At 45.3% G+C, this 17,212-nt stretch overlaps 1 protein-coding gene across 1 annotated transcript in view; it reads right to left on the bottom strand.

Annotated features, from left to right (window-relative positions):
• Positions 1–17,212, bottom strand: part of TULP3 (tubby like protein 3) — a 64,382-nt gene that overhangs the window by 37,733 nt on the left and 9,437 nt on the right. The window contains exon 3 of the mRNA XM_015426539.1: positions 13,153–13,204. Within this exon, the coding sequence (XP_015282025.1) occupies positions 13,153–13,204 (52 nt within the window). The remainder of the gene's footprint in view (positions 1–13,152; positions 13,205–17,212) is intronic.

Raw genomic sequence — 17,212 nt, 5'->3', positions numbered from 1 at the left:
TTTCAAGCAGAGGCTAGATGGCCATCTGACAGCAATGCGGATTCTGTGAACTTCGGCCGGCCATGCGCGGGAGGAGGGCAGGAAGGGCTGCCTCAGGGCTTAGTTCTCGTGGCCCTTTCTTACAGGCCCAGGGAAATGCTGATCGCCACTTTGTAGCACTGGGTGGGGCTTCCCCCCCCGCCCCTGTGTTTTGGGTGCCCAGAGGGGCTTGCCCAGCCTCGTTTGGGGCCAGTGCTGGATCAAGGAGTTCTGCCACAGATGGCTTGCTCTCCCGAAGACGTTCCTGAGGCTACTCTTCACCCTAGGGTAGCCCGGTACATCCCCCCAAGCTGGGAAAGCTCCCTGCCTTCAACCGCTCGGGAAGGGGGGGCAGGGGTGCCGCCCCCCCCAGACAGATCGCTCCCAAATAGTGGAACAGCCAGCCTAAGGAGGTCAGAAAGCCTCCCACAGTACTATCGCTCTGCAGAAAAAGGAGAAATGTTTAGGAGGGCATTCTTAGAATGAAGCTGAACAGTAATGAGATGGAACATCCCAAAAGGACACCTAATATGGGGGAGGTTCTGTAGTCCACGGCAACTGCAGTAATTGTTGTTGGCATCATCTATTTTGTAAGTATCATCTGGGCTTTGCTGCACTGGGACGACACATTATGCACTGCTTGCCTGACTCCCTCCTCCATTAGGCAGTTTGCTGTTCTCACACTGTCACTCACACTGTCACTCAGTTTTCCATTCCTAGTCCTATTGAACGGTTCCGTGGACCTCATGTCCTGCATGATTACATTTTTCCTCTTTTGTTACTCAGTGATCCACCTTGAATTTCAATGAGAAAGGTGAGCTATAAATAAGCAAAGTACATAATGCTAGCAAACTCTATGAGTGACAATGAATTTTAAAATATTTTCTGCTTTTAATGGGGGGGGGGTGTTTGCAACTACTGTAACAAGTTCAACCACTTACACACCTAACTAACCAAAGTTTATCTGATTTCATTCCAAACATATTTTTCTCAGTTTACTAAATGAGAAAATAAGAATATCCCTAAGATCAAGTTGTCAACCTATCAGCAATTTCCTTGGAGAGGCCTTTAACTGAAAAGTTAAAGGAATTATTACTCATCTTGCATGTCACATGTATGCTGTTTTACTCATGTGTGTGAAATGAATTTGGAAAAGCTGTTGCCATATTACAAAATTTCAAAGTTATCTTTAGAATCATCTAGAACATTGCAAACTATATTGGAGCCTATTGGAGGTACCGGGCCCCCGGTCCATCAAGTTGACTATGACCAAGAACAGGGCGTTTTCGGTGGCGGCTCCTATCTGGTGGAATGAGCTCCCGGAGGAGATCAGGGCTCTGCGGGACCTAGGACAGTTCCGCAGAGCCTGTAAGACGGAGCTCTTCCGCCAGGCTTTCGAATAGGAGCCGCCACCACCACTAGACCACCAATGTATCAGCATACTATCGACGCCCGGGAGGACATCTGGATATGGGCATGGACTGCCAAGGCCCTAAATACTCTCTTTTGCATTATGGGCAAGACTGGGACGCTTAGAGGACTGCCATCTTGGTTTTAGCTAGATCTGTTTTAGATAGGTTATACATTATGATGTAATTTTAATATTTTGTATTTTTTCTACTGTTTTACTGTTTTATTAATTATATGTTGTTAGCCGCCCTGAGCCTCCGGGGAGGGCGGGGTATAAATACAAATAATAAATAAGTAAATAAATAAATAAGAAGGACAAAGGTGGCATTCCGCGCGGAGGCAGGCTGAACGGGCCTCCACTCTGCTGCCCAACCCTGCCTGCCAGCCACTTCACTTCCAATGCACCATGAGGCCCAGTGAGAAAGACAGACCTTATATAAAAAACTGTTGGCGTTAGAAGGACATGACTGTAGGTTTGGCTGGCATGCTTACTTATGGTATAAAAAAGTTAAAATGGATAAACTTTTAAAACACCATTTTATAAGGAGATCATTGTTTGAAACGTGGATGAGATATAAAAGGGGTTTTTTTAAAAGCAAGACCACTTTGGATTGTACCGGCTGAAGTAATTAAACCATTTTCAAGACATAAAGGCGAAGACTGGATACCATATAGAGATGTTTTAAAAATAGAAGGGAAAAATTTTGTGATGAAAGGAAGGGAAGAGTTAGACTTTGAATATGACTGGTTAAACTATAGGCAGATTTATTATTTATTTCAAACAGATAAAAAAAGGTATGGTTTTAGAGGGGGGAAAATGAAATAGAATGTGTATGGGCAGAAAAAGGGGGGAAATGACATCAAAAATTTATAAGCTTTTGTTAAAATGGTATACAGAAGATGAAACGGTAAAAGAGCAAATGATTAAATGGGCTATAAATATGAATAAAGAGGTGACTGTCATCTTGGGAGTATTTGTGGAAAAACTCAATAAAAATTTCAACTTGTAATAATTTAAAAGAAAATTGTTATAAAATGATGTATAGGTGGTATATGACTCCCAAGAAAATAGCAAACATGAATGAGAATATGTCAAATAAGTGCTGGAAATGTAAGAAAAAAGAAGGCTCTTTTTATCATATGTGGTGGACTTGTGATAAAGCTGTAGCTTTTTGGACAGAAGTTCATAATGAAATGCAGAAAATACTGAAATGTACTTTTAAAAAAGAGCCAGAAGTATTACTCTTAGGGCTTAAGATGGAAGAGGTAAATGCAACAAAGAGGACACTGTTATGGTATCTGATTACTACTGCCAGAATGACATATGCACAATTTTGGAAACAGGACAGAATACCAGAGAAATGGGAATGGATTCAGAAAATGCTTTTTATGGCTGAAATGGATAAACTGACAAAGAAACTTAATAATAAAGAAAACGACAAATTTTGTGCAGAATGGACAGACTTTAAGGAATATATGAAGACCAATTGGGATGTCAAAAATAATTTACTTTGTTTTGATAATTATTAAGAACAGAATTAGAAAAAGAAAATAATTGAATAGAAGAATATAATGTTACCTGAAAAAACTGATAGTGAAAATGTAAATTGATAGTTGAACAGTAAAAGGGACAGGGGGGAGGAAGCATTGCGGGAAGCCACTGGAAGGGGGGGGGGAGATACGTGAAATGGATATATGCTAAAGGAAAAGGTGTAATTTTGAACATGTTGTTATATCCAAAATAAAAAAGTTTGATTAAAAAAAAAAAAGAAAGACAGACCATAAATAATGTAAATAAAATAAAGCAAAGATACATCAAGGCTGCAGACAGAAGTAAAGGCTCAGTGAACCATTAGGTCACCTGACAACAGCAGCTGTCACACCTCAGAACCAGACCCAGGTGGGCAGCCGTGTTGGCCTGAAGCGGCAGAACAACGTTTGGGCCCACCAGGGGCCTCTTGAAGACCAACAAAGTTTTATTCTATACCATGAATAAAATTTAGTTGGTCTTAAAGGTGTCCCTGGTGGACTCGAACTTTGTTCTTCTTCAGAACTAGATCGCAGCTATACGATACAACACAAACTGCTTAAGACTGTTGCCCATCAGATCTCTGAGGCACAACAGAAAACAACAGAAAGGCCAACAACAACTTCCAGCATATCACACAGAAGGATCAACCACAGAGCCTACTATGCCGCCGCCCTACTATACCACCACCGTCAAGACATCTGAATGGATGCATTGACGGGGCCCCAGGAAGAACTTGGAATTACATCAGAAATGCCGTCGCCATTGGATATGTACGCTGAGAATACCAACTTGAGTCGTGGGGATACCATCTTGGATCTAGGACACTAGTAACTGGAGAGAGCATTTTAGTCTTAGTTTGATGTTTTATTATATTTTTATATGTTTTTACTTATGGCTAGACTAATGATCTGGCCTCTGTTAGCCGCCCAGAGCCCACTGGGGAGGGCGGGAGGGCGGGATATAAATGAAAAAAAAAATAATAATAAAAAAAAAAAAAAAATAAAGATAGACCAGCAACTGGCACGGGAAATGCCCTTTACCGAGAGGTCCCAGAGACGCAGCTTGTGTGGAAACAGTGAGGAGGAGAAGCCGGTAGGCTCAGCTGTGGATGTAACTAAATTGGGGGCCTTTCTGCACTCACCTTTAAATCCATGTTCACCGTGGTGTCCTCCAAGCAATTCTGCACTAAAATCAAATTCAACCTTCTTTTTAACGCAGGGTTTTTTCCCCATTCTGCACTAAAATCAAGTTCAGCTTTCTTTTTATTCCAGGTTTTCCCCCCCATTCTGCATTACATTACTTCCCTTCAGTGGTCAGCCCGGTGTCGTGGACCCGCCTCAGCCGGAGGTGCAGCCAGAGGTGAGGACCAGTCTGACTTGCAGCCTGACCAGTCTGATTGGCCACTGGAGCCCAGTAAGAGTGAGGATTCCTCGGAAGTCGAGCCAGGGTCCAGCATGGCGAAAGGTGACTTCAGAGTAGAGGACACCCAGGAATGACCAGGCAGGGGATTCCAGTGCTCCTGGGGAGGGGGAAGTATAGCGGTGGGACCAGGCATGGTGATAAGGGAAGGGGATGGAGAAACAGAGTAGCTTGGCATCCCATCCCAAAGGTAGTAGGCAGTGGGGCAAGGATAAATGACCCCCCTCCGACACTGGCATTGTGTAACACCAGGTCTGTAAATAATAAGACCATGGTCCTTAGGGACTTCCTGCTTGAGCAGAATGTAGACCTGGCATGCATGACCGAGACCTGGGTGTGAGATGGGGAGACAGTAGCTCTCTCCCAGTTGGCTCCTCCCAGGTTCTCGGCCCTTCACCAATCGCGGGGAGGAGGAGTGGCTCTATTAATTCGGGAGGCTTACTCCTTCAGGGCGCTTCCGCCACCAAAAATCACGGACATTGAGTGCGTTGGCCTGGCGTGGGAGGCCAGGGAGAGTTTGGCGATTTGGCTGGTGTACCGACTGCCCAACGCACCGGCCAATAGCCTGCCATCCCTGATGGAGGCTGTATTGGGCTGAACATTGGAAGACCCTAGACTGATAGTCTTGGGCGATTTCAATGTCCATGCCGACGATGCGACCTCTACTCAGGCAGTGGATCTGGTGTCGTCCATGGCGACGCTAGGATTCTTCCAATATGTAACGATCCCCACTCACCAGGCCGGGCACATGCTTGATTTGATCTTCATGGCAGGGGTTACAGTGGACTGGATCACTGCTTTGGCAGTGCCATAGTCGGACCACCTTGCCTTAAGGGCCCAACTGAACATGCCACCCCAACCCTGTGTGGGCAGCACGCTTATTTTGGCTTGCCCGTGGAGCCAGATGGACCCTATGCAGCTTCAGATGGCTCTTTGGGATCCAATGCCCCCTGGCAGTTTGTTAAGTGAGCTAGTAGAGGATTGGCACAGCAAACTCTCTGCAGCCATCGAAGAGATTGCGCCCCAACGCCCTCTGCACCCTCACTCTAGGCTTGCTCCATGGAAGGGAACCCAGGAGTTGCGGCTGATGAAGCGAAGGCTCAGACGGCTAGAGAGACAGTGGCGATGTGCTCTTGGCAAAGCTACAAGAGCATTCTATAGGACATTTATGAGATCCTATGAGATGGAAATCAAAGCTGCGATGAGAGTACTATGCAACTACGATTGTGTCTGCAAGCTCACGCGCAGCCCAATTGTTTAGAACGGTTCGGTCTATTACTACTCTGCCACAGGGCAGACCAAATGCTAGAGAATTAGACATCGGCTGTGAGGCCTTTGGAAGCTACTTCACAGATAAATTCTTGTCACTCCGCCATGACCTCCCCGTCATACTTGAAACAGTGAGTGAACTCAAGGCTCCATGCACGTCTTCTGGTCAGGTTATGGATCATTTCAGTCCACTCAGCCTAGGGGAAGTCGACAAATTGCTCCTAACTGTACACCCCACCACATGCTCCCTGGATCTGTGCTCTTCGTGGCTAACTGAAGCTGGCCACGATGGGTTTCAAGGTGACCTAAGGGAAATTGTCAACAAGTCCCTCTTGGAGGGACTGTTTCCAGGGGCACTCAAGGAAGCGGTGGTTCGTCCTCTCTTGAAAAAGTCATCTTTGGACCCGGCTGAATTGGTGAACTACCAGCTGGTTTCCAATTTGCCCTATTTGGGCAAGATAACAGAGAGGGCTGTGGCAACTCAGGTACAGAGCTTTTTGGATGAAAGTTCCATTTTAGACCCTTTCCAGTCCAGCTTTCGCCCGGGCCATGGGATGGAGACAGCACTGGTCGCACTCACAGACGATCTCTGGAGGCATCTGGATAGGGATGGATCAGCAATGCTGTTGTTGTTGGACCTGTTGGCAGCGTTTGACACAGTTGACCATGATCCACTGCCTTGCTGACACTGGAATCCAGGGGCCTGCCTTGCAATGGCTCGCCTCCGTCCTCCAAGGTAGGGGACAATGGGTGGCACTAGGGGAACAGCTATCCAGAAGGCACCCACTGGATTGTGGAGGGCCTCAAGGGGCGGTCCTGTCCCTGATGTTATTTAACATCTACATGCGGCTTCCAGTTTAAGCATTTCGCTGCTTGGACGCGCCCTGTTTCGCTCTGATGGGGAAGCGCCGAGACCCGGCTGACGGGAGGGGTTCAAGTTCATCCCGGACCTCCCCGGGGTCTCTGTAAGAGACCCTCGGCCTGGAGAGCTGAGGAGAGCCTCTTCCAAGGTGACGGCCAAGGAATTGAGGCTCACCTTATCCCCGAAAGGTACCGTCGCCGCAGAGCCAATATGGCGCTTGGAAACGACTGCCCGAGCAAGTCACCACAATCAAAACTTTAAAATGCTTCCAAAAGATCTCCAGGTCTCCAAACTGTGAGTTAAGCAAAGCTCAGGTGAAAAAGCGAACAAACCTTGGTAGTAATTGGAAGCACCTAAGTTTGGAGGACTAAGCACTCCCCCCCCCTTTTTGAAAAAGATTTAAAAGCGGTTTTAAATCGGAAATAAAAAGACTTAAAGCCAAAATAAGCGCATAAGAAGTTAAGCGAAGGCAAAAACTGCCAAAATATACAAAGCGGATTTAAATCGCATAACTTTTGTCCTGTTTTGGGAAACTTACTTCTTGTTGATATTATGGCTGGGAGAGGACGGAGGGGGCCGGAGAAAAAACTGGTGACTGGAAATAACATACCAACGACTCCTTCCCAGAACCAGGAAGTGACGAACGCTCCCTTGATTTCTCCAATTTTCTTGAAGAGATCTCTAGTCCTTCCCATTCTATTGTTTTCTTCTATTACTTTGCACTGTTCATTCAGGAAGGCCTCCTTATCTCTCCTTGCTGTTCTCTGGAAATCTGCGTTCAGTTGGGTAAATCTTTCCTTTTCGCCTTTGCCTTTCGCTTTCCTTCTTTCCTCTGCTATTTGTAAAGCCTCATCAGAAAGCCATTTTGCTTTCTTGCATTTCTTTTTCTTTGGTATGGTGGTGATTGCTGCCTCCTGTACGATGTCACGAACCTCTGTCCATAGTTCTTCAGGCACTCTATCTATCAAATCCAGACCCTTGAATCTATTCTTCACCTCTACTGTATATTCATCAGGGATGCGATCTAGGTCAAACCTGAATGGCCTCGTGGTTTTCCCAATTTTCTTCAGTTTAAGTCTGAATTTTGCAATGAGTAGCTCATGATCTGAACCACAGTCAGCTCCAGGTCTTGTTTTTACTGACTGGATAGAGCTTCTCCATCTTTGACTGCAAATTATATAGTCAATCTGATTTCGGTGTTGCCCATCTGGTGATGTCCATGTGTAGAGTCGCCTCTTAGGTTGTTGGAAAAGGGTGTTCGCTATGACCAGTGTGTTCTCTTGACAAAACTCTGTTAACCTTTGCCCTGCTTCATTTTGCTTTCCAAGGCCAAACTTGTCTGTTATTCCAGTTACCTTTTGACTTCCTACTTTAGCATTCCAGTCCCCTATGATGATGAGGACATCATTTTTTGGTGTTAGTTCTAGGAGGTGTTGTAGGTCTTCATAGAACCGGTCCACTTCAGCCTCTTCTGCATCAGTGGTTGGGGCATAGACTTGGATTACTGTGATGTTGAATGGTTTGCCTTGGAATCGGACAGAAATCATTCTGTCATTTTTGAGATTGTATCCCAGTACTGCCTTTTGCACTCTCTTGTTGACTATAAAGGCCACACCATTTTTTCTACGAGATTCCTGGCCACAGTAGTAGATATAATGGTCTTCTGAGTTAAATTCGCCCATTCCTGTCCACTTTAGTTCACTGATTCCTAGGATATCGATGTTCAGTCTTGCCATCTCATTTTTGACCACGTCAAACTTCCCTTGATTCATAGATCTTACATTCCAGGTTCCTATGCAGTATTGTTCTTTGCAGCATCGGACTTTCCTTTCACCATCAGACACATCCACAACTGAGCGTCCTTTCGGCTTTGGCCCAGCCGCTTCACTCTTTCTGGGGTTACTTGTACTTGTCCTCTGCTCTTCCTCAGTAGCATATTGGACACCTTCCGACCTGAGGGGCTCATCTTCCGGCGTCATATCTACTCACAGGATTCAAAAAGCACTGCTTCCACATCACCAGAATCATCAGAATCGGAGAAAGGAGCAGCCGCCCCTAAACCCAAGAAAATGAAGAAATGCAGGAAGAGCTCTAGAACAAGAACAATAGTTCTTAAAGGCAGAATTTGTGCTAAGCTATTAAATGCATACTCTTAAAGCACTACTGTAATGAATTAAATTGTACACCAAACTTGTAATATTAAGTTAATAAGCCTTATTTTTAGCTAAAAAGATCGTGATATGTATTAGCTTTCCTTTCCCCAGACCAATAGATGATATAGTTTAGAATAGTACTCTCCTTTCCCCATCTAGTAGTTTCTATGTATTAGTCTATCCTTTTCCCATAGATATAGTGATAGGGCATAGTCTCCTTTCCCCTTTCAATCTTTAGTTGTAATTTTTTGTAGGTTATAGAAAATGCAAATAAAAAATCCCCTTTGGGGGGCAAAAAAAAAAATCTACATGCGCCCCTGTCATGACCCCAGGGGTCTTTACCTTCCGCTGCCACCACTTGGACTTCAGGTCTCCTGAGAAGGCCCAGAGTACCCTCCCAGGCCCATCCAACATGCGCCTCTTTCAGCCGAGAACACACAGGCGTGATTGACCCAAGCAGAGAAAATAATTACACAAAAAGTGTTTATTAAAACCAACACTGGGGCAGGGAAAAACAAGACAGGGCAAGGTGCTTAAAAAGGGTATAACAGGGTTGAAAAGGCAAAATAAACATAAACTAACGCAGCTACCTGCTCTACTTCCAGCCTGCCACTCCACAGCCTGCCTAGCACTCACGCTGAGCCCAGTGGAGATCTTCCTCTCTCCCAGACTAGCCTGTCCCCACAGTGAGACAAGGCCGCAGAGAGAGACCCGAAAGAACACCCTGTTTTTCCTCAGTTAACGGCTAAGACCGACTCTCCTCACAGTCTCCTCACAGAATCTCACTCTCTGATTGGCTATAGCCCATTGCTAAGCCTTATGGGGACTGTAGGCTGCCTGCTTTCACTGCCATGCAGGTCTCTCCTGGGACCAGGCTGCACTAGGCCCTGCTCCCAGTCCTGCACAGATCATGACAGCCCCCTTGCCCAGATTGCACAGAGACATGGGCTGGGATGTTGGGCGGCCAGTCTGACTCTAAACCGGAAGATCTAGACCGGGCGTTACAAGATGTGGCTGGATGGCTTAGGCTGAGCTGACTAAACCGAATCTGACGAAGTTGGAGGTCCTGTGCCTGAGTCGGGGTATACTGAGGGTAGGGATCCCACTCCCGACCTTCGATGGGGCTCCGTTGGTGCCAGCGCCGGAGGTTAGGAGCTTGAAAGTGCTCTTGGATGCCTCCATAACAATGGAGGCCCAGGTAGCAGCCACTGCCAAAGCAGCCTTTTACTATCTTCAGCTGATCAACTGAACGCAACGACTTGGCAACAGTGATCCATGCAACGGTCACCTCGAGATTGGACTACGGTAATGCTCTCTACGTGGGGCTGCCCTTGTCACAAATCCGGAAGCTACAGCTTGTGCAAAATGCTGCAGTCAGGCTTTTAATAGGCCTCCCAATACACATTCAGCCTGTGCTGAAGGCACTGCACTGGCTATCAATAGCATACCGAATTCACTTCAAGGGGCTGGTTCTTGCCTTTAAAGCCCTTTATGGCCAGGGACCGCCTTTCCCCACATGTTCCCCAGAGAGCACTGTGATCAGAGTCTCAACATCGACTGGCCCTCCCTGGACCCAAGGATGCCAGGCTGGCTATAACCAGGGCCTGGGCTTTCTCGGTGGCATCTTCTCTCTGCTGAATGAGCTCCCAGAAGAGATCAGGGCCCTGTGGGACCTCATGCAGTTCTGCAGGACCTGCAAGACAGAGCTCTTCCACCAGGCCTTCAATTAGGAGCCGCCCCTGATAGAGAACCCTGTTCCCTGAAGCCACCAGAACAGCCTGTGTCGGCTGCACAGTTACTGTGCAGTGGCTGAACATAGCCTAACTCAAACAGAGCACAGTATCTTATTCCAAGACACTGAAAGGCTGGACAACACATCCAATTACCATGTTACACATCCAATTACCAGCCAATTACCAATTACAGGGAATCCATTGAAGTTCATAAACAGGAAAGAAGAGAGTTTAAAAATAAATAGGGTGTGGTTTCCTGTCCTGAAAAACACAAAATGTTCTACATCTTACAACAACACTACAGATAAGATTAGAATTTCAACAGCCAACCCATATGCAAAAGAACCTCCTCAGGAAATCTCCTCCATTAGCATGTTCATAGCCTGGGGAACTCCTACAAGATACTCTCAGCCCGACCCCACCTTCCTGAGTAGATATAAATTACCTGCCTACCATTTTTCTTCTCACCTTGACACAGAGTACTCCATCTTCCATATACCTCTGAAGATGCCAGTCACAGTTGCTGGCGAAACGTCAGGTCCTAAAATGCCAAGACCACGGCCATACAGCCATGAAAATCTACAACAACTAATGAACTTCGGCCATGAAAGCCCTCAACAACATATTTATTTACTTAGTTTTGACTAAATGGTGTAGTGTTATCTTATGCCTTGGGGTAAAATAACTATTGTTAAAAATAAGATTAAAGCATTTTCTTTTACTTAGGTTTTGTTATGAAAAGTAAGAGTAAACAAGTTTGTGAACTCCAGAGGGAGGCAGGTGCAGCAAGAACAGCAGCAGAGATCGTGTAAGACACACGTGGCCCCAGATTACTTTATCAGCTGAGGTATAATTCTGGAGTCAAGCAATGCTCCTTAACTTGCTGAAGCTTTTTTACGTTACTAGGCTCCAAAGATCTATGTGTATTATGCTTAGATTCTTGTACTGTGCAATTATTAATTTGTTCCACAGTTACAACGAGTGAATAATTACTAAGGAATTTTGTCTCTTGAATCTTGGTATAAAATTCATTATCAATACAGTCCCCCTGCTGAATTCACCACAACAGTGTGTTCTCCCTGGCAAACGCACTTCTACATTTCCTGAGAATCCTGAGGCTCCTCTAAATACTGAGAGCTTGTAAACCAGACTACAGGAGGCAACCATGACAACCTGCTGTTTGGTCGTAACACTAAGCCTCTCCAACATGGCATGCTTTAATGTCTAGATAAGGAACACATGCATTTCTCTGCTACTCCGTTAAATTTACCTCTTCCCACATAAAATTGTTTTAAACCAAAGTCTCCTCTTTATACTGCTGTCATACTGGATAAGAAGGCTGCTGTATCATCCAATGATACCCAAACTTCATACCATTATGCCTTTCTATTCATGCTCAGAGGTGGCAAAAGCATTTCCAGACAGAAGAGCAAGACAAAGGATACGTCCAAGGCAAACCATTCCCTAGAGAGGAGTAGAAAAGTGCAGATATGGACCAGGAGGACAAAAGACCTGTTGCAAAACACTAAGGATTTGATAACTGAAAAGCTAGGTTATTTATTATCATCATTATTAAAAACATTTATACACGGCCTTTCCTAGTCGTTCAAGGTGCACTGACCTGGATAGCCCAGGACAGCCCAATACCCTTGGATCCTGGAAGCAACACGGGGCAGGCAATGACAGGGCTGCTGTAGGTCAGCTGTAACTTGATACCCCAAAAAGTGCCTTTCCACTATACCCTTCCTACAAGGAGCTCAGGGTGGCATGCATGGAGTGCCTCTCTTCCATTTTATTTTTCACAGCAACCCTAAGCTGAGAGATAACGATGGGCCCAATTAAGGTTCTTGGCAAGGCAAAATTAGAACCTGAGTCTTCCAGTCCTCATCCAACACTCTTGACCACCAAACCACACTGGCACACAAACACTACCTCCAAATGACCCATCTCGTTACTACCGTTGTTGTCTGATCAGCACCCCAAAATCCCACCACAGGGACACCAGGAGCAGCCCTACCAGAGATCCCGCGTCAGCAGCAGCCCCGTGCTGCAACCTCATCCTCCGCCTCGACTGAGGGGGTAGCAATTACTCCCCTCTCCATATAGCCCACCGTCAAAATTGAAGAGAAACCAAGAAACTGGGATCAGAAACTGAAGTGGAATAGTTTTGCCCCACTAGATGCCTTATTCTGTCTGTTTAATGAAATAGTAGCAAGTGTCTTTCCTCCTTTTTACATCTTCATAGTTGTCCATTGTTATGACTAAAAAGGGTCATCCAGGATGCTAAAAAATGAAAACATAATTTACACATCTTTCTTTCTGCTTGGCCTTTAAATGTCTATGGCATCTAAAGATTTAAAGTAGCCAATAAAGTTGTTAAAGTTTGCTATGAATAAATATACCTTTAAAAATAACCTTAAGCATTCAATATCAGTTTAGACATTGCATGACACTATTACGAGCCTGCTTAACCTTTTACTAGAAACTAAGAGAGACAAAAAATACCCACATAATGTGATATCTGCAAAACAAGTTTTGCTGCTGAAACAAATTGCTACTATTTTCAGCCTGGGAAAGCAAGGCTCATGCCAAAAGCTGTTCTTATGCAGTATTCATTTACATGCTGCCTCCTCAGTGACTTGCTTGAGGCAGCTCACAAAAACTAAAGGTAACAGCAACTCCTGACCAGCAAGACCCAGACTACTGAAATTTCTTTGCCCCATTTTAAAACATGCTAAAATCTATCCCACAGATTACCTGGTTCTCCAATTTCAGTTGCCGCAGTTTCAAAGTTTCATCATCAAAGCCACTAGGAAAGAAGAGAAATGCAGGCATTAGCATTTCTAGTAAAGCTACCCTGCATCATACAACAGGGTCTATTTTACAAACTGATGATATGTTTTGCTCTGTCTTGGCTCCCTTACTGCAGTGATATTTTGGGAAGCATTCACATGCCATCATTCACACTTTTTTCCACTTAGCTGTGATCTTTCCCAAACCTGGTTTGATACAATTTATTTAGAAAGATCATAGTCAAAATACATAAGAACACAAGAGAAGCCATGTTGGATCAGGCCAATGGCCTATTCAGTCCAACACTCTGTGTCACACAGTGGCTAAAACTCAAGAGTCATCAGGAGGTCAACCAGTGGGGTCAGAACTCCAGAAGTCCTCCCACTGCTGCCCCCCAAACACCAAGAATACAGACCAGCACTGCCCCAGACATAGTGTTCCACCTATACTTTGTGGCTCACAGCCACTCAGGGACCTCAGCTCCATACGTTTATCCAGTCCTCTCTTGAAGCTGTCTATACTTATACCTGCCACCACTTCCTGCAGCAGTGAATTCCACGTGTTAATGTCAGCTAGGCCTCTTGCTGCCATGGAGTGTGGGGGGCCCTCTGGGATTTTAGGTTTCTTTTCTCTGTGCCTTCAGTGTTTCTTTATCTCTGTAACATGAATGTTTGGCCTTGGTATCTAGCACCAGCTTTCTCCTGGGAAACTGGACCCGTTAGCTTTGGCGGGCTTCTACCTGTTCTGCGATTGGCTCCAGGCCATCAGGGGACCCTCCTGAATTGTGTATTATCTGTTTGTTTTGCGCACTTATTGCCAGTTCTGACACAAGATGTGTAAAGACAATCTGCATACTTCAATGTTTCAATAAACTCTACTTCTCTGCAAGAAAGTTGTTGGGCACTGATTGCTGCAGGAGTCTGACAGTTGATTACTCTTTGGGAAAAGAAGTACTTCCTTTTAACTGTTCTAAACTTACTACACATTAATTTCATTGAGTGCCCACGAGTTCTTGTATGGTGAGAAAGGGAGAAAAAGTACTTTTTTCCTCCACCTTTTCTATCCCATGCATAATTTTGTAAACCTCGATCATGTCACCCCTCAGTCACAGTTTCTTCAAGCTAAAAAATCCTAACCTCTTTGACCTTTCTTCGTAGGGAAGGTGTCCCATCCCCTTAATCATTTTAGTTGCCCTTTTCTGCACCTTTTTCAATGCTATAATATCTTTTTTGAGGTACAGTGACCACTATTCCAAATGAAGCACCATCGATTTATACAGGGCCATTATGATACTGGCTGATTTGTTTTCAATCCCCTTCCTAATAATCTCCAACATAGCATTTGCCTTTTTAATTGCAGTCACACATTGAGTTGACATCTTCATTACAACTCCAAGGCTGCGTTCAGACTGGCAGTTTGGCTGGCCTGATGCAGCCACCCTTCCGCTCCAGATCAAATGGGCATAGTCACACAGCCACATCTGTGAGGCATACCCCCAGCATACTCATCCTATCAGAGCCACGACTTGGAGTCGGATTAAAAAGGCATCACATCACAAGTGGTGTTTTTGATTCCCTGTGCATTCATTGTGCATGGCCAGATGTCTGAACACGGATGAGTGCACACAGAATGGATGCGGCAGTCTGAATCTGCAGATCTGTTCCCGCTGCCAGGGAGGTTTTTTTTAAAAAAAAATGCCTATCTACACATGTGTGCACATGCGCATGAGTGCATGCACATTTATGTGTTTGAGCGCACATGCATTTTGAAAATTTTCTGGGCAGCACACTCTGTGACTGAAGTGCTGCAGTAATGTGGATGCTTGACCGTGGGACAGCTGCGTGGGGGTAACCAGCAGCAGGGTGTGCTGTCTGGATGATATGCCTGGCAATACTTTAAACTGGTACAATTAGAGGCGGTGACATATCGCGCCAAGGCACCAGTGTGACCACAGCCCAAGATCTCTCTCCTGGTCAGTAACCACCTGTTCGGACACCATCAACATATATTTATAGTTAGGATTTTTTGCTCCAATGTGCATTACTTTGCACTTACCCACATTGAACCTCATTTGCCACGTTGATACCCACTAAGCCCTGCGGTACCCCACTGCTTACCACCTTCCACTGTGAAAACTGCTCATTTATACTCACTCCTGTTTCCTGTTAATTAACCAATTTTTCATTCACAAGAGGACTTTTCCTCTTATCCCATGATTCCAGCGTTTACTTACGAGCTTTTGATGAGGAACTTTTACCAAAAGCTTTCTGGAAGTTAAGTCAAACAACATCTACTGGGTCACCCTTCTCCCCATGTTTGTTCACCCCTTCAAAGAACTCTAAAAGTTAGTGAGACAAGAGCTTCCCTTACAGAATCCATGCTGATTGTTCCTCAATAGCTTTCATTCATCAGTGTGCCTACTAATTCTATCTTTAAAAATGGATTCCATCAACTTACCCGGTAGTGATGTTAAACTGAACAGCCTGTAATTTCCTGAGTTCTTCTGGAACCTTTTTTAAAGATGAGGGTTACATTAGCTACCTCCCAGTCGTATGGAATGGAGGCAGAATTTTAGTGATGGATTGCGTGTTTTGTCAGGAGACCCACAAGTTCACATTTGAGTTCTTTCAGAACTCTTGGATGTATGCCATCTGGGCCTGATGATTTGTCAGTTTTTAATTTGTCCATCTGTCACAGGACCTCCTCTCTTATGAACTCAATCAGACTCAGGTCTTTCAACACCCCTCCTGAAATTGGCAGTTCTGGAGTGGGCAAGCACTTCTCATCCTCCACAGTGAAGATAGAGGCAAAAAATGCATTCAGCTTCTCTGCCATTTCCCTATCATCCTTTAGCAACCCTTTTGCCTCATGGTCATCCAAGGGGCCCACTGCCTCCCTGGTTGGTTTTCTACTACTATCGTATTTCAAAAAATTGTTATTGATGATCTAACATGTTTTTTTGCAGGATGCTCCTCATAGTCCCTTTTTACCTTTCTGATCACCAACTTGCAATTTATTTGGCAGACCCTCAGTAAACGCCCTTGGACTAGCCTTCCATTGCTTAAATGGAGAGCCAGTTTGGTGTAGTGGTTAAGTGTGCGGACTCTAATCTGGGAGAACCGGGTTTGATTCCCCACTCCTCCACTTGCACCTGCTGATGTGACCTTGGGTCCGTCACAAGCTCTGGCAAAGCTGCCCTTGAAAAAGAGCCGTTTGTGTCAGAGTTCTCTCAGCCCCACTCGCCTCACAGGGTGTCTGTTGTGGGGAGGGGAAGGGAAAGGAGTTTGTAAGCCGCTCTGAGACTCCAAGTGAAGGGCGGGGTATAAATCCAATCTCTTCTCTTCTTCTTCTCTAAAGGAATCCTTCCTACCTTTTACTGCTTCCAAAACTTTTTGATACCTATCTGTACCTTTCCTAACCAGTGGTATACATTCTGAGCTTCCAGACTTGTCGTTTTAAATACTCTCCAACCTTCCCAAAGGGATTTGACCCTCCTTATGGTTACCTTTCAATTTATTCTTTGCAATCACCCTCCATCACTTGCCTTGAAAGCCCTATGGGGTCACCCTATGGCACTTTACGCACAGACAGCTTTTTAAGGCAAGGTTTTTCACACTGGGAAAATGTGTACCATTAAAAAGCCTGAGGACTTTTTCAACTTCTCCAATGAAAAAATTGGGAGGTATGATGGAATACTGGAAAAACTCTCCTATGAAATATTTTCCCTTTTTGAGAGAAAACTTTGTCTTACTTTGTCTTCACCCATTCCAAATGCACAGCCCTTCCTCCTTTTTCCAAGGGAAAAACTGTCCTTTGAGGAAGCCCTGCAGAAACAAACAAAAAACCCAAACCCCCCTCCCCTTTTTTTTCCCCCCCTGCTGTACAGGCCCTCTGCTCAACCTTTCCCTGCTCAAATGCAAAGTAGCTCGGAGAGCCACTAGCCGGCCGCGTGATGCGCTCCGGTTGCGCGCAGGTGGGCTCCTCCACAGCCGGGCAGCCTGGCCGCCGCCCCCCCCGGCTCCCC

Source organism: Gekko japonicus, unplaced genomic scaffold (assembly GCF_001447785.1).
Source record: "Gekko japonicus isolate JY-2015 unplaced genomic scaffold, Gekko_japonicus_V1.1 scaffold1326, whole genome shotgun sequence".
NCBI lineage: Eukaryota > Metazoa > Chordata > Lepidosauria > Squamata > Gekkonidae > Gekko > Gekko japonicus.
Note: the sequence above shows the minus strand (reverse complement) of the source record. Positions and strands in the feature narration are given on the sequence as shown.